Genomic DNA, 21,353 nt, shown 5'->3' with positions numbered 1-21,353 from the left:
CTCCTTTAATGTCTGCACTTCCAGCCTGCAGGTATCACTCGCCTAGTCTCCCTCTGACTCAGCACATGAGCAAGCGGGCAGCCCTCCTCATGGCACTATCGTTACTCAGCAGCAGAGTGCCAGGCAATTCTTACGAAATGTACAGCAGATCTAGTAGGGGCTCACTCACCACTTGGTTCCGTATATCGTTATGTCCTGGAAATATGCTGCGCGGGGAGCCTTCTTAGCACTATTAGGCAAGCAGCGACTCTGTATACATAGCAGTCAGTGTCTCTATGCGGGATCTGTACTATGTTGTTTTGCTGCAGGCCCTCTATCCAGCCGGGAGATCGTAATCCACTAGAAGAGCACTTCTCGCAGCCCACCATTACCGTCCGCCATGTTTTCCTTCATATTGCGCGGGGACAGGCAGCATTCACCCGCTCTTTCGCTCCCACACTGTAGCGGCAGACGGAAGGCTCAAGCGCAGTTATTTGATTTCTGCGCTGTGTAGGTACCTTAATATGCCGCACTTCCTTCGGTATTGTTCACTGTAAGGATGTTTCTTTCATGCGTGCCCGGCCAGCCCACACACCACGTGGCATCCGCGGCACTAACGTACCTCCTGCTGCCCAGGCACGGCTCCAGGGCTCTCCAGGGGTCCGTCCGCTCAGCAATTCCCAAAAGGCATAGACCGCACGCAGCTCCGCTCCGGGCGTCAGAATTAGCACCGCTCGTGCCCCAGATGTCAAACTGCTCGTTTACGCACTAATGAGTCATTCAGCAGGAAAAATAACACAGGATAATTAAAGGATTATTGACCGGACTGCGGGAGCCTCACAAGATTGCGGCCATTCCGCTCTTGCGCCACCTAGCGCCCCACAATACACACACTTATTTGGCCCTAAAGGTGTCGTTGAAGGCTGCCTACTGGTACATGAACGATGTCTGGAAGGCCACCCCCCCGTCCCCTAATATTTCCCCTAAACACTTGCAACAACACCTTTGTTTTTAAAACCTTGTGTTTCTTATCAGTCATATCCTTTTCCTCCTGATCTCGGTGTTCATAATACTGGGCCATATTCAAAATAACAGAGGAAGAAGACGTGGACCAAGTACTCTGACGCCTGTAAACGAGTCATAATTTAAGGAAGAAGGTTAGAAACAAACCTGTCAACAAACAACCGAACTCCTCCCTCAATAGACATATCCTTCCCACTATAGTCCAAAAACATATATCTTCAAACTGGGTAAAGAAATCAGACACACACTCATCCTTCTTCTGTGGACAAGCGGTCAATTTATCCCAGCTTACCTTCTTAGGTGGAATAAGTGAATGCATATTTGTAATAATATGACCTGACAAAGCAAGTATCTCGGCCTAGGGTTTATCACCTAGCTTTCTTTCCCGATCCCATCCTTTAATCACATCCCATGTACCACCTAACTCTGCTATATGGTCTTGAGTATGAACCTGCCTCCAAACATCAACCGGAATGAGAAGACCAAAAAACATTTCAGCAAAAGTCATTACAGTAGAAGAGGCAGCCTCTGTTAATTCTTCATAAGGAGCTGTAGGTTTTTCCTAGGGTCAAGCAAATGAGTCTTAAGGGCTAAAACCTCACTCCTTTTCCACAGAGTATAAACCCAATGCTCCTGGAAACGGGCTGCTACAGTCGGTCTAGTGACATTGCTATGCTGATCCGTTAACTCAGGTATTTCTGGGTGATATATTGGATGGACTTCTCGCATCGGAAACTGAGTTATCTGAGTAGGGCTCTTCTCGTGTAGCCTTCCCCTGTAGGCACTTAAAGTTGTAACATTCCCGAATACCTGACCTGGCTCCAAATCAGTAGCATTACACGATCTCTAATATCTAAAATAATTTGAGGCACTTCTGTCCCAATATGTATTTGCCAAAGACTAATCAATGTAGAAGACATATGCTCAAGGGCACGTTGCTGTATAAAGGGTTCCAAATCTTGCATAACTTCCCAAACATCCTCAACACCATAAATGCATTACGAGCCCACCGCACAGCCTAGTCAGCTAGTACTTGTTTCTCATCATCCATTACCCCAGATCGCATCAATGGGCCTATCCGCTCCCTACATTTTGTCCAATCTCTATCCTTAAACCCACATTCTGGCGTCTCAGCATTCAAAGGGGTCGAAGGATGCAAGACCATAGAGGGAGAAGCAACAGAGGTAACAGCCACAACCGCTGTTAACGCATGCACCGGAGGAAAAGAACGGAAGATAGAGGAGTTGAGACAGTAGATGTACTAGGGGTCACAGTTGTCACAGATGGCGAGGACAAAGAAGGAGCTAGAGGTGCCTTAGCCAAAGCTGTCAAAACAACAGCTGTAGATACGAAAGCAGCCGAAGCGGACATAACAGGCTGGTGTGACTGTAAGGGAACGGTGGGATATATCCTCTGCAGGGTATAAGGAGGCGGGAGTCGGGTATCTAACAACTCCTCTACAAAAGTATCATCTTTTTCTTTTGTCTAATATGACTTATCAATATGCAGTCGAAATATCCTATCTTCACATTCAATTATGGACTCTTTTTCTCTCGCATATCTGTATACATTTAAGGGACTAGAGGGCTTTTTACTCTCTGACGAGAGTGGGAGGTCCAGCATAAATGCCCCAGAGTCAAAATTAAAAAAGGAAGGTTATTTTGTTCCTCAGTGTAAAAGTGTAAGAGTCAGGGAGGCCGGAACCAACTCTACCCCACCGGGATTTTAGAGTTGGGGATCCATGTATTGGATTGTAATGCCCTCACACACCCTTTCAGGTGTCATACTTCATCATCTGGGCTGCTCCTCGTTGGGTCGGCGGTGCAATAACCAACAGTCTCCCTGTAGTAGGGGCACTTTATCAGAGATCTTTTTCCAATAGCCGTATGGTGAAATGGGGGTTAGGGTCAGAACTGTGTAGATGTATAATTTTGGGGAGGTGATTTAAAATAGGGTTCAGAGTACCAAGAAAGCCAAACTTTATTCTGGGGGTCTACTACCCTAAGTAAAAAACAAGCAACAAGGCTCTCACCCAAGCTTAATGTCTTGGGTTAGAGTGACCTTATTGGTAAGTGAAGGTGAACATGTTTCTCGCTCTAAGTATATTCTACCTGCGATTCTTCAGGACCAGAGAGGTGAGACTATCTACACTTAAAAGTTTGGTGACATGGAATTATCCTCACATCAACCAATTATCTACTTGTTAGTGTACCTGTTTAGACCTGGATCTACCTGTATGGGGAGACAAAATGACATAATTCAGGTTGATACAGTACATAACAAAAACAGGTATAGTCTTTTGGTGACACTGACTTCTTATCAATAGTGGTGAACAATGAACGCAGTTGCATTGAGGACTCTAAAAACAGTCAAAACAATGACACGTACTGAGTGCCCCCAGTGAGCTAATGTGAACTATAGCCCTTGTGGCACTTCAGTACTGCAGCAGCGGTACATAGATGGGGACTCACCCAATTCTGTAGACTAACCAGGCTTCAATAGTAACCGGTAGGTCACGCATAAGGCATTGCTCATGTGTGAGGCTGACTAAAAGGATCGAAACAGAAACAAAAGGAAGTGGCACCAACATCACTTAATGTGCACAGAATTACGTTCTCATAGCTCGTGCTCATTCACATTGTATAGGTGCTTATTCACATTGTTTTACATGTACCACTTTCAACACTTGTAACCCTTGCCCTGGGACACAATTTGGCTGGCCGTGTGTACTAAAGCACACTTAAAGTTGTTGCATAAATCACGGGGTCACATGACTGTACAGTGCTGGCTTTGCTCTTACATGAAACAAATAAAATCAAGGTGCAGAGGGCGGCCCTCATGTGATGGCCGTGTGGTGTTGAGCTCAGCGGTGAGGCTGCAGACGATGATAGGGTCATTCCCGGGTTGTCATGAAATGTGGAGGCGGCAGCATTCTAAATGCTATAGCTCAACCAGTATGCCAGTATGTGAGTGTAAAGTTTGTATTTGACCTGTCTGTATCCAAGGAAATTCTGAGATCAAGAGCACCTGCCACCCCCTACACACCCGTTTTAGCTTTACTGATTGGCCCACAGGGTACCTGACCAGGCCTCAGGCACCTCCTTGCTTACAGCCTGTTAGATGGAGACAAAGTGAAATGTTTAACTTGAGAAGAACAGGCAGCCCACAACCACACATTTGTTTTTTTTGTGTTTCTCTTGTACTTGTTCTCTGCATACTTTTCTAATCCAGTTTGCTTGCCTCCTCTGATTGAATGTTTGCAGTCACCAGTTTGTGTGTTTCTTGTAGGATGAAATCTGCTGCCGGCAGCAGTGAGCCCCTGACCTGCACAGATGACTCCGAGCTGGAACGGGTGAAACAGGTAAAAGGATTATAAATTGGAATTTGCATGTACATACTGGGCTGTTCATTGTCCATCCAAAAACCTGTCGTCATTTCCAACAATATATGTATACATCTATTAGTATTGAACCACACACACTTGTCACCATTATTAACCATATACATATTGATATTTTTGTACCACAAACTCTGATGGGTACCGATAGAGCATTATACATTAATGGGGATGTTGTTGAAGGTGATACAAGATGATGTACATCTGTTGGGGATTAACACCTTTAAACTGAATAATGAAATTACACTTTTAACAGATTCACTTTAAGCTTTTAGCCACAGACATACTAAGGGAGTTCTTCAGAATTGCATGATTAGATCCTTGGTCCCACAAGAAAGCTTTCTAATGGATACTACCAACTGCAGATACCTCACCTGTGAGCACCCCGAGGTGCCAGACTAGATCCGCAAACTCAAAAAGTAGTGCCGCTAGGTGGCGCTGTGCAGATCACTGCCAACTTTGTTAAACTCTGGAAGTGAAGAAGGGAGCCGCATATTAGCTCATCCATGTACGGTGACATCAGTTTCTATCTCTCTGTACCTTTGAACACAAATCCGAAGCTCAGATCCTTTTTTTTCTTTACTCTTTGAAATGACTTGTCCCTTCAAAATGTTCCAGTGTGCGAGGGAACAGGTCACCCCTAACAGTTCAGGGCTTTAGCCTTGTAGGAACTGTTGCAAACAGATGACTGTGCAGAGCTCCACGAGGTGTATTTGTGGTGTTTTGGTTCAGCACACGACTTCAAGGCCTGCAGCTATTGCACCCAGATGAATTCGAAGGCCATTTGTGGATGCGCGGCATAGCTTTGTGTTACAGCACCGCAGGACTCCACACAGGTCTTGCTCCAGATTGAAGTCAAAATTGTAGTTCTGCTCCCATAGTCATTCTTTAGGTAGTCCAAGAATTCTTTTTTATTCCAAGCTGCAATCAGCCCCTTCTTGCCATGCTGTTCTACAGCGAAGGCGTGAAGCAGTCACCGTGCCTTCAGGTCTCCCTTCTGTGTACTGAGGTGTAAATTTCATCTTTGGCCCTGATGCACCCTGAGTTCCTGTATCTGTCTGCAACAACACATCATGTCCAAGCCTTTTGAGAGGTCCTGCTGTATATCTCTGGCATGCCTTCAGGTCCCAAGAGTCCACAAAGACGGCCAGTTGGGTTTCTGCCAGCGGGTCTGCCCTTGGCTTCGTCTGTGCTCCTTGAACCTGCTTCAGGTTCTGCACCCGCATCGGTGCCAACTTTGAAAGAGGAGCTGCAACCCATTGTGGTTTTTGAGATCCCTATGAGGCACAGCCAATACTCAATCCTTCAGTCTCAGACACTGTTCCTCTAGCGATACATCACCCGGCTGGACGAGAGCTGCAGGCAAATTCACCTCCATCATGGACTTTACCCTAGGAACATTAGTTTTTTCCAAGTGCATCAACGACTTCCTTCTAGGGTCTCACTTCGACAGTGACAATGGACCATAGCAAATTTATTTCTCTATCTGACCATCGAAAGTAGAAGCTGCTCCTATCACCAGCACTGGAGTGCACAAAAAGAATCTCAAACGACTAAAGTGGGACTATGAGATTAGCAGGAATCTCTGCCGTGCATCAGAGCTCAATATAGTGCATCCACCACCTTAAGAATTTCTCTGATAAGACAGTGGACGCTCTTCATTAACCAAATCCTCTAGAACTTTCAAGCTAACCTCCCTTCACACGTCAAGCCACACTACCCATCTTCTTTTAAACCTAAACTTGAACTGACGGAATCCCAAAAGATTTTGTAAGGTGAAGTCAACTCACAATATGCAAATTCATGTCCAATGGCCCTTCTCATCAACAGCAAAATTAAATCTAAGTAAATCTAGGCCCCTCTTCAGGAAATCAATCTGGCTGTGCAAAAAGGAAAGAAATGAGGACTTCTGGGCCCAACTGCTGGTTGCTAGTAAGGAAAAGAACACAAAACAATTCTGGCCAGTGGTCAATCAAGTTACAACCGGAGGTAAAAGGGCTCCAATGCGAATTTTCCAGAATCTGCTTGGGTTGCATTCTTGACAACACACTTCTCATCGGACTTTGAATGCATGGCCATACATTATCCTTATCATCTGCTGAGCAATCCCCTCGCAGTCCTAGAAACTGCAAAAATGCCTGCAGCGAACATGCTCAACATGAATCACCCATCGACTGCCATAAACCTAGTCATACAGAGGAATGCTGCTACTCAGAACTGGCAGGGCTGCAGAAAGATTGGGCACCTAGACCCAGCAGTCTACCTACAACTTTGTTTACATCTGATCCAGCATTTTTAGCCAAGGCGCTAATGCTCCTATTTGAACATTGTTTAGAAACCAAAAGCATCCCGGATTCCTGGAGAGGCTCCAATATTCAGCCAGTCTTTAAATGGGGTACAAACTCCAATCCTCTCCAATATCGACTCATCGCTGTAATTGATAATGACGCTAAACTCTACACCAGCATGCTCCTTGATGATCTAAAAGCCTGGGCAGAAAAAAACAGGTCATTCTGATAAATCAGTGCGGCTTCAGGGAAAAATGCAGTGCCACCTGAAATCTAATGGCACTGGCCCTCATACGTGAAAAAGCCCTCAGAAACAAACATGCGCTTTACTCCTGCTTCTTGGACTTCAATGCTGCTTTCGATATTATACCAAGGGGCCCTTTATGGAGCAAACAGTGGGCCTGGGAGATGCCACCAGCCATGCTGAGATCAATTGAAAAGCTGTATACTAACACCTGCGTGAGGGTCAAAGTTGGAGGTGGCCCCCGAATCTAAAGGAAGTTTCACACAAAATCTGGGCTGAAGCAAGGATGCATGCTCGCTCCCCTACTCTTCAATGTATGTATTACTTATATGTCCAAGTCTCTTGACGATGTAAACTATCACCTGCCCAAACACTGATGCTAACTCATGGCTATCCTGCATTACACTGATGACCTTGTTCTCCTTGGCCAGACAGATTGTCCTTCAGCGGCAAGTGGCCATCTTACAAGATCATACCTCCAGGAAAGGCCTGGAAACTAATCAAAGAAAAACCTTGACTGTCACATTCGGTTCTAAACCAATCCGATACGGCAGGTGACAGCTCACTGGCGCCGCGCTCCAGCATCGCAGCGGATACAAATATTTGAGCATCAACTTAGGCAGCAAAGGATAATTGAAATCACACTTCATGGGGTTTGGCCAAGATGACTGTTATGTGAGATGCATCTCTCCGTCTTTCTGGCCCGGCTGCCAGTTTCCACCACCTTAGCCCTGCACCCTTGCCTTGTTGCGTTCCCCAAATCTCAGCAGTAAGCGGGGATGCAGAGCACACTCCTGGACGTTCAGCTGCCCTGTCTGACCTCCCAAACCTCGCCAACGCAGGTGAGGCCTGGGCGTGAAGAGTGAAGCCTGGTGGAGCGGGAGCCAATCGGACGGCCTGCCTGTATCGGGCAGCTGCACCCCTGTGGACTGGGGCGGTTCTGCAGGAGGCCTGGCGGAGCCTAGCAGAGAGGCGGCCATGAGCAGCCAACAGCAAGAGTGCAGTACTTGATGTTTCACCAAGATAAAGATGGGTCGGTCCCACCGGGTCGGTCCTCCACAGGCATCTAGCCCCCCCCACAACCCCCCACCCACCCAGCAGACATCCTGGTATACATGCACGATCGCAATTAAAGAAAGAAATCCTACTCAAAGCCTGGGAAAACATTCCATCACCTTCCAGGTGTAAGACTGTGATGCAGCCACTCACTTGAAGTTCAGGTGAACTGTCCTCTCCCCTCCTAGAACACCTCTCTGCACTACTGAACTCTACAGGAGTCCCGGCAGGTGTACCAAAAAGGATGGGGAATGGGCCGAGAAAAATAGAAAGAACTCCTACTCCACACAGCCTGGTCCAGCCCGGCACCCTTGAGGGGATCTGTTTGAAGAGTAGGGTTGATTTTTTGAGGACTTGCGTTTCTCTCTAAAATAAGAAATGTAACCTATGAGTACATAGACACTTCTGGGCCACCCAGGTGCACTCAACATGGAACATTCATAATAAGTGAGTTATGTTAATCACCTGGTTTTCAAGAGGAGCTGAGATGCTTTCATATCATGTGTCTGTAGGTTGCACGAAACAATACTGCCAAAAAGGAGTCACTGGCTATGATTGTGTGTCATCTACAGCCAGGTAAATGAATGGCACCTAGAGACGTTGTTTAATTTGCACAAAACACCCATAAACAAATATTCACATCTAGGAACAGGCCCAAAGGGCTACATAAGCCAGTGAGCGTGAGTGCAGAGTAAGTGTGAGTGCAGAGTAAGTGTGAGTGCAGAGTAAGTGTGAGTGCAGTGTGAGTGCTGTGTGAGTGCAGTGTGAGTGCTGTGTGAGTGCAGTGTGAGTGCAGAGTGCAGTGTGAGTGCAGAGTGCAGTGTGAGTGCAGAGTGCAGTGTGAGTGCAGAGTGCAGTGTGAGTGCAGAGTGAGTGTGAGTGCAGAGTGAGTGCAGAGTGAGTGTAGTGTGCAGAGTGAGTGTAGTGTGCAGAGTGAGTGCAGTGTGAGTGCAGTGTGAGTGCAGTGTGAGTGCAGAGTGAGTGCAGAGTGAGTGCAGAGTGAGTGCAGAGTGAGTGCAGAGTGAGTGCGAGTGCAGGGTGCGTGTAGAGTGCGTGTGAGTGTAGAGTGCGTGTAGAGTGCGTGTGCGTGTGAGTGTAGAGTGTTTCACGCCCAACAAGCCACCCATTAGAACAGGCTCTTTAATACGGACTAAGGCGGGCTTGATTAACTGCCGCTCTCTGGGCAAACACTGCATACAAATTCATCAACTATTGGAGGACGATGGCTTTGATGTGATGTTTTTCACGGAGACTTGGCTTGGGGAACTTTCCGATCCGGACATTATTGAAGCCATGCCTATTGGCTACTCCTTAACCAGACTTGATAGGAAGGATGGCAGGGGTGGTGGAATTGCTATTGCCACTAAAACTCCTTTGCAGTGCTCCCTATCGCCCCTGATCATTGATCACTGTGAAGCTGGATTCTTTACCATCCTAGTAGACCCTCAATTTTCCTTCTCTGGCATTCTTATGTACAGACCTCCCGGGAGACTGTATGATTTTACATCCAGCCTACTAGAAAACACTGCTCACCTCGCTATTAGGAAGAACAATTTCCTGGTGCTAGGCGACATGAACGCTCATTTTGATGACCCCCTCGACTCCGGAGCTAAGGACATTAGGTCTGCTCTCCAGTCTCTGCAGCTAGATCTCATAAATTTTGATCCCACTCACAGACTAGGTCACCTTCTTGACCCCATTTTTGGGAACGTTTCCAGAGTACACGCTCTTTCTCCTATTCCGGTACCCTGGTCAGATCACTCCATTGTTCCTTTCTACCTGCTGAGGTCTGAGCCCGACCCGAAAAAAAATGACACGGATCTCCGGTACCAGCGCCGGAAATGGAAACATTTCTCTCAGGATACGTTCAATAAATTGATTGGAATAGGAGACTCTCTTGAAAGCACTGACTGTGAAACAGCCTACAGTCAGTTGCAGGACAGAATTTTAAGGGCCCTAGATAAAACCGCTCCTATTCGTAACCTTAAAAATTTTATTAACCCCAGAAAATCCACTCCCTGGTACACTGCTGAACTACAAGCAAGCAAATCTGTGTGCAAAAAATTAGAACGCGATTGGCGTACTAACTTTTGCCCAGTTATTAAACTTCAATATAAACAAGCGCAAAAGGAATACTATAAAAAAGTTCGTATTTCTAAAGCCATGCACTACAAGACGCGCATTGGGGAGGCAGAGAACTCCTCTAAAGAGCTTTTTAAATTTTTTAAAGAAATTTCTGTGCTCAATAATGATAATGCGCTTTGCGACAACTCAGTGGAAACTTGCAATAAGATTGCTCGCTACTTTTCAGATAAAATCACCAACATCTATACCAGTTTCTCTGACAAGCTGCCATCCGGCCGTGATTTTACAGAAACTGCTGTTGCTAATTCCTCTGAGTCTTGCCTTCAATACTTCTCGGTTCCCACTCCCGATACGCTTATAAATATCTGCAAGAGCGTCAAATCGGGTTCCCCTCGGGACCCTGCTCCCCCTAAAGTACTCAGAGAGAGCTTACAGGTACTAGAACCCTATTTTAGGCATATAATTCAATTATCCTTCTCCTCTGCGCACTTACCGATTGATTGGAAGAAGGCAATTGTATTGCCTATCAAAAAGAAGCCTAATGTAAGTCAGGACACCTTGGAAAATCTGAGACCAATCTCTCTATTACCCTATCTTGCTAAAGTGACCGAGAAAATTGCTAACAAACAGCTTATGGCTCACTTTGAAGCTAACAAATCCTTGCATAGCTCTCAGTCTGGTTTTCGGACCAATTACTCCACCGAGACAGCTCTCCTGAGAGCTACTGAAACGCTTCGGGCAGGAGCTGATGAGGGTCACACGATGGCACTCATAATGCTGGACCTCAGTGCTGCGTTTGACACTGTAGCTCATTCCATCTTGCTACAGTGTCTAAACCAGGCTGGGGTCACAAAGGCGGCATTGGGATGGCTTAAATCCTTTCTAACAGACCGAAGCTTCCAGGTTCAGAGAGGCAATTCCCTATCAGACAGCATTGCCCTAGAACAGGGGGTGCCTCAGGGCTCGGCCCTGAGCCCCACCCTGTTCAACCTTTATATGGCCCCGCTGGCGGAGGTGGTTCCATCGTACGGCATAAAATTAGTATCTTATGCCGACGATACCCAACTCCTCATCTCCCTATCCCAGACACCCTCCTTGGCTGCTGCTAATTTCAAAACGTGCATGCAGGAGCTTGCAGGCTGGATGGACCAACACTGCCTCAAGCTCAATGGTTCGAAAACAGAGGTGCTTGTGATTGGGGGTAACTCGGCCAGCTGGACCCTGGACTGGTGGCCGTCGTGTCTGGGTCCTATGCCCTCTCCGTGTAAGGAAGCAAAGAACCTGGGTGTATGGGTGGATCCCAGACTCTCTTATGACAGCCACGTCCAGAAGCTAGCAGGAAAGTGCTTTGGTGTATTGAAGACCTTAAATCGCACCCTGGACCTCCTTCCTTTAGAGGCCAGACGTACGATGACCCAAGCCTTAGTCACCTCCCGTATTGATTACGGTAATGTTCTACTCTTAGGAACCACTGAGAAGAACATTAAAAAACTGCAGGTTCTCCAGAACACGGCGGCTCGTCTGGTCCTTAGTCTTCCCAGAAGAGCGGCCTCTAAGCCTACATTAGTGGCTCTTCATTGGCTCCCTATAAAAAAGAGGATCTTGTTTAAAGCACTCCTTATATGCTACAGGATCACCTCTCAGGTAGCCCCTGAATATCTGAAGGATCTTGCTATCCCCTATATGCCCAACAGAGTTCTGCGCTCCAAGGGTACCGGGCTTCTGTGTGCCCCCCGGATAAACAAAGCCAGAATGGGAGGGCGCTCCTTTCGTGTGCTGGCGGCCAAGAATTGGAACCTTCTTCCTCTGCATATCAGATTGGCTGAGACAGAGACCTCATTTAGGAGACTTTTAAAAACTCACCTGTTCACCCTTTAGGTCGCTCACTTTTTCCGGTTTTTTCTCTCTCCACAGCGCGGGGACACGCCGAGATGGCGTCACCAGGCGCTTTACAAAATCCTTTAAATAAATAAAATAGAGTGCGTGTGAGTGTAGAGTGCGTGTAGAGTGCGTGTGAGTGTAGAGTGAGTGCAGAGTGAGAGCGAGTGCAGTGTGAGTGCAGAGCGAATGTGAGTGCGTGCAGAGTGCGTGTGAGTGCAGAGTGCGTGTGAGTGCAGAGTGCGTGTGAGTGCAGAGTGCGTGTGAGTGCAGAGTGCGTGTGAGTGCAGAGTGCGTGTGAGTGCAGAGTGCGTGTGAGTGCAGAGTGCGTGTGAGTGCAGAGTGCGCGCAGAGTGCATGCGAGTGCAGAGTGAGTGCGAGTGCAGGGTGCGTGTAGAGTGCGTGTGAGTGTAGAGTGCGTGTAGAGTGCGTGTGAGTGTAGAGTGCGTGTAGAGTGCGTGTGAGTGTAGAGTGCGTGTGAGTGTAGAGTGCGTGTAGAGTGCGTGTGAGTGTAGAGTGCGTGTAGAGTGCGTGTGAGTGTAGAGTGTGTGTGAGTGTAGAGTGAGTGCAGAGTGAGAGCGAGTGCAGAGCGAATGTGAGTGGGGAGCGAGTGCGTGCAGAGTGCGTGTGAGTGCAGAGTGCGTGTGAGTGCAGAGTGCGTGTGAGTGCAGAGTGCGTGTGAGTGCAGAGTGCGCGTGAGTGCAGAGTGCGCGTGAGTGCAGAGTGAGTGCAGTGTGAGTGCAGAATGCAGAGTGAGCGATTGCAGAGCGAGTGTAGAGTGAGTGAGTGCAGAGTGAGTGAGTGCAGAGCGAGATGCTTTCATATCATGTGTCTGTAGGTTGCACGAAAATACAAATAATATTTCTCTAAGAACAATGCTGCCAAAAAGGAGTCACTGGCTATGATTGTGTGTCATCTACAGCCAAGTAAACGAATGGCACCTAGAGACGTTGTTTAATTCGCACAAAACACCCATAAGAAAACAAGTTACTTACCTGTAACTTTAGTTCTCCAGTATTGGAATCTTTCATAGATTCACATGCCTGAATCATTCCCCGTCGTGGAGACGGGAGTCTCCGGTATATAAAAAAGCAGTGCTTAGTAGTATAGCAAACTGAAAAGAGGCCTAGGCCCATTTCCCTTTTGCAACCCATAGCCTTTGGTATGTAAAAAAGGCCCAAAGTTTTCCCTGAACCAATCAGAGCTCCTCACCCTGTAGAACACTCCTGAGAGAACCTTCTGCCCCTCAGATTTTTCGCGCACTTGTGCATATAACACACTTCTTGTGCTAAATCCGAGGTGAGCCTCTCAGGGGAGGAGGGTGGGTGCATGTGAATCTATGAAAGATTCCAATACTGGAGAACTAAAGTTACAGGTAAGTAACTAGTTTTCTTACTCTAGTATTGGAAACTTTCATAGATTCACAACGCATGAATCAGAATAGGGAGTAGTGAAAAAACAAAGCACATTTTCCTGATACATTACATAATCATGCAATACCATTAGAAAATGAAGCATAATCTCATATACATATATACATACTTATATAAAATGTGACTTTGTAAACAAGAGAACTTATGGATGGAGGGATGCAAGAAAGGCTCACCATTACTGGATGATATTCCGCAGTACCGCCTCTCCCACCGCCGCATCCGATTCTGCGGCTGCCTCCGAGCAGTAGTGCCTGGTGAAGGTGTGCGTAGATGCCCAGGTTGCTGCTCTGCAGATATCCTGGATGGGCACTCCTCCAAACAAAGCAGTGGATGTGGCCACTGCCCTCGTGGAATGGGCACGGACTCGTGCATTCAAAGGTTTTCCAGCAGCTTGATGACAGTAGACAATTGCACTGGAAATCCATCTGGCAATTCCCCTCTTTGACAGCGGGAAACCTTTCCTGGGTGCGCTGAAGGTGACCAATAACTGGGAAGACTTGCGAAACGCCTTAGTTTCTTTCAAGTAAAATTTCAGACATCTCTGAACGTCCAGCGAGTGTAATACTCTTTCTGCCGCTGTTGATGGATGAGGAAAGAAACGCTTCAGCACCAATGGTTCGTTCAAATGAAAATCAGTTGGCACCTTCGGAATGAACTTCGGGTTTGTCCTGAGAATCATTTTATCCTCTTGAAATTGCAAGAAAGGCTACTGAATCGTGAGCGCTTGTAGTTCACCTACTCTTCTCGCTGAATTCAATGCAATGACAAGAACTTCAGGTCTGCTCTGTGTATCGGTTCAAATGGTGGCTTCATCAATTGAGAGAGTACAATATTCAGATTCCATAAAGGTGGTGGAGGCTTTACTGGTGGAAAGACTCTGAATATCCCTTTCATGAATTGTTTGATAATCCTTGAGGACCATAAAGATGGCCCTGACGATGACCTCCTGTAGCGGGATAACGCAGCCAAATGCACCTTGATGGAGGCATGTGCTAATCCTGACTTTGCTAACAGCAGAATGTAAGGTATAATTTGATGAGGTGCAGCCGTAAGAGGGTGCACATCATGTCTCTTACACCACAGACAAAACCACTTCCATTTCATCCTGTAGGTTTTGTTGGTACTCTCCGCTCTGGCCTTGGACAGGATCTCCCTACATTCATGTGAGATGTTCAGATGGCTAAACTCAGTGTTCAGGAGAAAGGCTGCTAATCGCAAGGATTTCGGGTCCGGATGGCGCACCTGCCCCTTGGACATTGTCAGAAGCGATGGAATCAGGCGCAACCGAATTGGACGGTCCTCCGACAGTAGCAGCAGTTTCGTGAACCAGTGTTGTCTGGGCCACCACGGGGCTACTAGGATCAGCCTGCACGGCTCTTTCTTGATCTTCACCAGTACGCGGGGGAGAAGAGGAATTGGAGGAAAACAGTAGGCAAAGATGCCGGACCATGCCATGGAAAACGCATTCCCCCATGATCCCCTCTGGGGTAGCCAGCTTGCGAAGTACTGGCATTTTCTGTTTTCCCTTGCGAAGAGGTCCACCATCGGTGTTCCCCATCTCCGAAAGACGCTGTCCAGGATCTCCTGGTCTAGCTCCCATTCATGGCAGGACGATTTTAGCCTGCTGAGAGTATCTGCTTTGACGTTTTGATCCCCCGGGAGGTGTTCTGCTGTCAATGATATTCCCTGCTGAATAGCCCATTCCCATATCTCCTGGGCTTCCTGAGACAGGGAGAGAGATCTTGTTCCCCCTTGCTTGTTTACATAATGCATCGCCGTGGTGTTGTCTGTTCTTATCAACACCGGCGCACCTTTTATCCTTGGCAGAAAAGCCAGTAATGCCAAGCGGATCGCCCTGAGCTCCAGCAGATTTATATGTAATTGCTGCTCCTCTGCCTTCCAACGGCCGCTGACTTGAAGGTCCTGAAGGAAAGCTCCCCATCCTTTTAACGACGCATCCGTCGTTACCACTAGCGGGGCTGCTGTTGCTAGAAACGTCAGTCCTTGAGACACATTTGCCTTTTGCGTCCACCACTTTGCTGCCTGCAGCATCACCGGTGTCACCTTTATTGTATCGTCGATGGATCCCTCCGCCTGACGCCATTGTAGATCGATCTGTTCCTGCCATGGTCTCATCCTTAGCCTGCAGCAAGGTACCAGTGGAATACAAGAGGACATTGTGCCCAGCAAGGATTTGTACCTGCGGACTGAAAGAGACTTTCTTTTTCCCAAGTCTTGGAAGAGGGATACAATCCTCAGTTGTCTTTCATCGGAGGGAAACGCTTTGTTGCATTCCGTGTTCAATATTGCCCCCAGAAATGTGATCACTCTTGCTGTGTGGAGGTTTGACTTTCCCTCGTTTAGAGTCAATCCTAAATCGGCGAATAAGTCTATGCAAGCTTGCGTCTATGCTCTGGCCTGTGTCTTTGATGGTGCTTTTACTAACCAGTCGTCGAGGTAAGGAAATATTTGATGTCTTTCCTCAACACAGCCGCCACTGGAGCCAGGCATTTCGTGAAAACTCTTGCCGCAGACTTCAAGCCGAATGGCAGGACCCTGAATTGGTAATGTCGTCCGGCTACCCAGAACCGAAGGTACTGCCTGTGTGCAGGATGTATCGGCACGTGGAAATACACATCTTGTAGGTCCAATGTGGTCATATGATCTCCTGGGTTTAATAACGGAAGGATGTCCTGTAGGGATACCATCCTGAAAGATTGTTTCTTGAGATAGGTGTTTAAGGATCTGAGATCCAGAATGGGGCGCCACTGGAGCTTGTTTTTCTTGATAAGAAAAAAACGGGAGTAAAACCCCTTGTTTTCCTGGGATTTCGGTACCGGTTCTATTGCTCCCTTTCAAAGCATTGTCCGAATCTCCTGCCGGAGTTGATGCAGATGATTGGCTTTTTGGTGCATCGGTGGCGTACAAGGGGGCGTCTGAAGAAATTCTAGGGTGTGACCGAATTGAACTATTTTGAGGACCCATTGGTCCGTTGTTATTTTCTGCCAATTGTGAAGATAGTGAGCAATCTTTCCACCCAGGGGAGCATCTGACAGAGCCGGAAGATGGAGGTTGTCATTGCCGATAGGTGTTGTCCTTTCCTCGGCCACCACGTCCTCTTGGAGTTGATTTTGTGTATCCTCCTGACTGACGCTGGTTATATTGCTGACGGTACGGCTGCGATGAGGACTGATAAGAAGATGAATATCTCCCTTGTTGGTATCCTCCTCTATACGAGGATTGACCTCTGCCCCTGGAGCCACGAAAAGGGTTTTTTCCTGTACTGCAGTTTTCCCAGAGCCTTTGCCGTATCAGTATCCTTCTTGATACTTTCCAGCGTATCCTCTATATGTTTTCCAAATAATTCTTCTCCATTGAAAGGGAGGTCTAAGATTTTGTTTTGTACCTCCGGCCTAAATGCTGTTGCTCGCAGCCAACCTTGTCTGCGCAGGACCACAGCTCCTCCCAAGGATCTAAATGCCGTGATCGCTATATCCATAGCGCAGTCTATGACTTCAGCCGAAGTCCTCTCTCCTTCCATGAGAATTTTCTTCGCCTCCTGCCTCTCTGGATCTGGCACCAGGTTAACATATGGAGACAGGTAGCACCACATCTGCCTGTCATACCTCCCCAATATATCAAGGGCATTTGCGGCTCTTACAAGCAGAGCAGACATTAATGAAAAACGCTTCCCTGCGTTATCCAACCTTCTGCCCTCTTTGTCTGGAGGTGTTGCAATCGGAGCAGATGGGTTCCTGGATTTCTGTTGTGCCGCCTGCGTGATAACAGAATCCTGTTTGGGATGACCCAAAAGGCAAGATGGAGCATCGACCGGTGCTTAATACGTTTTATCCAGTCTGGCCAGAACCGGTGTTACCGTCGCTGGCGTCTCTATGACCTTCAATCCTTCTTTCCAGATATGAGACACTATAGGTAGAGATCGTACAGATCTCCGATATGAGTCTTTGAAGTCATATAGAAAACATTCCGTTTTCTCTTCTGTCATGGTCAGTGCAAACCTCTTAGTGGCTCTCTCCATCAAATTATGAAATCCACCAATGTCCTCTGGTGGAGAGTCCACTGGTCTCTGCGGAGGAGTTGCAGGTGATGGGGCGATATAGTCATGCCATTCTGCACTTGTGTCCGCAATCTCACCATCCTCCTGATCCTCATCCGAGGTATCGTGGTGTGTTGTCGGTGGTGGGCACCTAACAGTAGGTTCCGGCACAATCTCTCTCCTACGAATCGGAGTCCCTGGAACCGATCGTGGACGTGGAGTAGCCCCTACGGCCTGTTGAGCGACTGGAGTCTCTGGGTATCTTTTCCTATAATCCTCCAACAATCCTTGGAGATCCTTCAACAAAGAGGATGGTACACTTGTCATCTCCTCTCGTTGCTGTTGTCGATATCGGTGTTGTTCCTGGGGTTGTTCTTGATAACCCCCATATTCTTCCTCAGAAACGTCTTCTTGGTACTTGACCTGTAATTGCGAAGGGCTACTGGCAATACCATATTGTTGGACAGGCCTCGTAGCAGGGCCGTCCCCCCCTACGCACAACAGGGCCCGGACCCCGGCTCTCCCTGAATCCCCAGCAAGAGCCACCCCGGCAACCCCCCGAGGTACTCCACAACCCGTCCACACCGGGACTCCAGCTCCTGAACCCTCCCGTACCGGCTGGCCGGGTCCCCGTCAGCCCCATGGCCCCGGCCCGGCAGCCATCTTTGGACACTACAACACGAGGCCACGTGGCCTCGACTCGACCCCAACCCGGGGCCTGGCCCGGCCCCGACATCGAGGCACCAATCTCCACCCAGGAGGTAAAGAGACCACTTGGCAGGTCAATGAAAGAAGAACGGCTCTCCTCCGCCGGGTGTCGATCACCCCCGGCCTCCCTGGGCGCTGGCTCCAACCCCCTGCTGGGTGTCGGGACTCCCTCATTCCGGACCTCCCGACCTCAAGGCGCGAGGGTCCGGACATCAAAGGGAACCAGACCTATAACTGGGGGAGCCCCAGACCAGGAGGGCAGTTGTATCCTGGAGTCGAGAGACACCGAGAAGAACTCATCCTTGGCGGACTGCTGGTGCTGCCGCAGCCCTGCTCTGTGAACCCTTCGTCTTGGCCTGCTGGCGCTGCCGCGGCCCTCTGCAACCTGAACCAACATCTCGGCCTGCTGGCGCTGCCGCGGCCCTCTGCAACGTGAACCAACATCTTGGCCTGCTGGCGTTGCCGCGGCCCTCTGCAACGTGAACCAACATCTCGGCCTGCTGGCGCTGCCGCGGCCCTCTGCAACGTGAACCAACATCTTGGCCTGCTGGCGCTGCCGCGGCCCTCTGCAACGTGAACCACCCCTTGGCCTGCTGGCGCTGCCGCGGCCCTCTGCAACGTGAACCATCATCTTGGCCTGCTGGCGCTGCCGCGGCCCTCCGCCATTTGAACCATCGCCTCGGCCTGCTGGCGCTGCCACGGCCCGACCCCGCAGACTCCTAAGCTCGAGGATTGTGAGCTTCCCTCCTGCCACCTCCTGTACCGATCCGGTACCAAGACTGTCCCGCTACCCCCTTTCCCTACAGAGACTAGAATTGAGAGGACCCTCGAGTCCTGCATCTCCTGTACCGCTGATAACCTTGCCGCAAGAACTATATATAAAGAGTGTTGATCTCATCCTTGTGTGGTGTCTATCTGTGGGGAGGGAAGTGACTTGTCTGTACGATCGCCGGAGACGGCCCTCATCGGAGGCCTCTCCCCCAGTATTCGGCCGACCCTCTGGGTCCCCGTCTAACACATATTCATCATCTTCCTCCGAATCTTCCTCCTCCAGTAAGTGAGACGGTAGCAATGGGGAGACCTTGCTTGGAGATGTAACCTCAGGTGTTCTAGGTTTTTTCCAAGGCACCAACCTTTTTTCTGGTGTTTTTTCCCTCGTCGACATCGACGAGATTCCCATCGCCGTCGACCAAGTCATTGTCGTCGACGCTACCATCGACGTTGTAGTGACCGTCGACGCTGTCCTCGTCGTCGTCCTCGTCGACGCTGCCGTCATCGACACAGTCCTCGTCGGCGCTGCCGCCGTCGACGCTGCCGTCGACGCCGCCGTTGACACGGTCGTCGACGATATAGTCGTCGACGGTGAAATCGTCGACGCTGTTTACTCACCAGCCTTATCCTTTTTCGACGAGATTCCCATCGCCGTCGTCGACCAAGTCATTGGCGTCGACGCTACTGTCGACGTTGTAGTGACCGTCGACGCTGTCCTCGTCGACGTCCTCGTCGACGTAGTCGTCCTCGTCGACGCTGCAGTCGACACTGCCGTCATCGACACAGTCCTCGTCGGCGCTGTCGACGCTGCCGTTGTCGACGCCGCCGTTGACATGGTCGTCCACGCCTTCCGTCGACGACTATATCGTCGACGCTGTTTTCTCACCAGCCTTATCCTTTTTCATCGTCGATGGTCCCTTTTTAGTCGACGGTCCCTTCGACAGAGTTGATTTCTCCTCAGAAGATCGTTTGATGGTAATCTTGATCTTCTGAGGCGACTGTGGTGGATCTGAGGTGGACTTTGCTCCTTTCACCTCACCAGCAGATCCCTTCTTCCCCTTAGATGAGACTGAAGGGGATTTTGAGGGACTGCACCCTGAAGACCCTGGAGTGGTCTTTTTTGGGGCCTTCTCAGGTCTCTCCCCTTAGGAATGTGTCTGGGGAGATCTACTTCTCTTCTGAGATTTCTTAGACGCCACAGATTCCTCCTCACTCTCACTTGAGAGGATTTCCTTCCTGGCTTTGACTTTCTGAAGCCAGATCAGTAGCCTTCCCTCACGATCTCTCAAGGTCTTATTTGAAAAGGTATGACATACCTTACAATCTGCTGCCTTATGGTCTGGAGACAGTAGATGCAGTCTTTGTGAGGGTCATCTGTAAACAGCCTCTTCTTGGAGCAGGTGGAACAAGCTCTAAATAATCCTTTTTTCTCTTACTCCGACATGGTTGATGTAGAAACCTCAAATCCAAGTCAAAATACTGTAGAAGTAAAGAATTTGAGCAGAGCTCAAAGGAGACTCCCTAGCACAACTTGCGGTAGAAAAATCTGAGGGGCAGAAGGTTCTCTCAGGAGTGTTCTAGAGGGTGAGGAGCTCTGATTGGTTCAGGGAAAAGTTTGGGCCTTTTTTTACATAACAAAGGCTATGGGTTGCAAAAGGAAAATGGGCCTAGGCCTCTTTTCAGTTTGCTATACTACTAAGCACTGCTCTTTTATATACCGGAGACTCCCGTCTCGACGAAGGGGAATGATTCAGGCATGTGAATCTATGAAAGTTCCAATACTGGAGTAAACAAATATTCACATCTAGGAACAGGCCCAAAGGGCTACATAAGCCAGTGAGTGTGAGTGCAGAGTGAGTGTGAGTGCAGAGTGAGTGTGAGTGCAGAGTGAGTGTGAGTGCAGAGTGAGTGTGAGTGCAGAGTGAGTGTGAGTGCAGAGTGAGTGTGAGTGCAGAGTGAGTGTGAGTGCAGAGTGAGTGTGAGTGCAGAGTGAGTGTGAGTGCAGAGTGAGTGTGAGTGCAGAGTGTGAGTGCAGAGTGTGAGTGCAGAGTGTGAGTGCAGAGTGTGAGTGCAGAGTGTGAGTGCAGAGTGCAGAGTGAGTGCGAGTGCATGTTAGAAAGGCGACCCGGGGGAGGCAGAAGATGTCTGACTGACCACCCCTAGGTCCACCCCTCCGTCGAGAAGTAGCCGAGCGTTACCGAGAGGCCTTCTGAATGAGGGCCCTCTCCTAGGATCGTACAGCAGAGTAATCACACACTACGAACGGACACCACACAGGAGGTCAAGTTCTCAAGCTTTTATAAGAAATAACGGTTGCGGGTTCTTGGCAGTATATACAGTTGGATCGCGGATCCGTAAAGTCTCGGACAAGGAGGGTAAGGTAGCGGGACAGTCTTACTCTGGGCGGAGGAAGGGATACCCTACGCACAGCTCT

The 21,353-nt window shown here is 48.8% G+C and overlaps 1 protein-coding gene across 2 annotated transcripts in view; it reads left to right on the top strand.

The window, feature by feature from the left end:
• The window catches only part of VASP (vasodilator stimulated phosphoprotein), a 1,498,863-nt gene that overhangs the window by 1,107,760 nt on the left and 369,750 nt on the right, over window positions 1-21,353 (top strand). For both annotated transcript variants that reach the window (XM_078660889.1, XM_078660888.1), the window contains one exon: window positions 4,291-4,363. In XM_078660889.1, the coding sequence (XP_078517015.1) occupies window positions 4,291-4,363 (73 nt within the window). The remainder of the gene's footprint in view (window positions 1-4,290; window positions 4,364-21,353) is intronic.

This window comes from Lissotriton helveticus, chromosome 9 (assembly GCF_964261635.1).
Source record: "Lissotriton helveticus chromosome 9, aLisHel1.1, whole genome shotgun sequence".
Classification (NCBI taxonomy): domain Eukaryota; kingdom Metazoa; phylum Chordata; class Amphibia; order Caudata; family Salamandridae; genus Lissotriton; species Lissotriton helveticus.
This window is presented reverse-complemented; position numbering and strand designations above follow the sequence as displayed.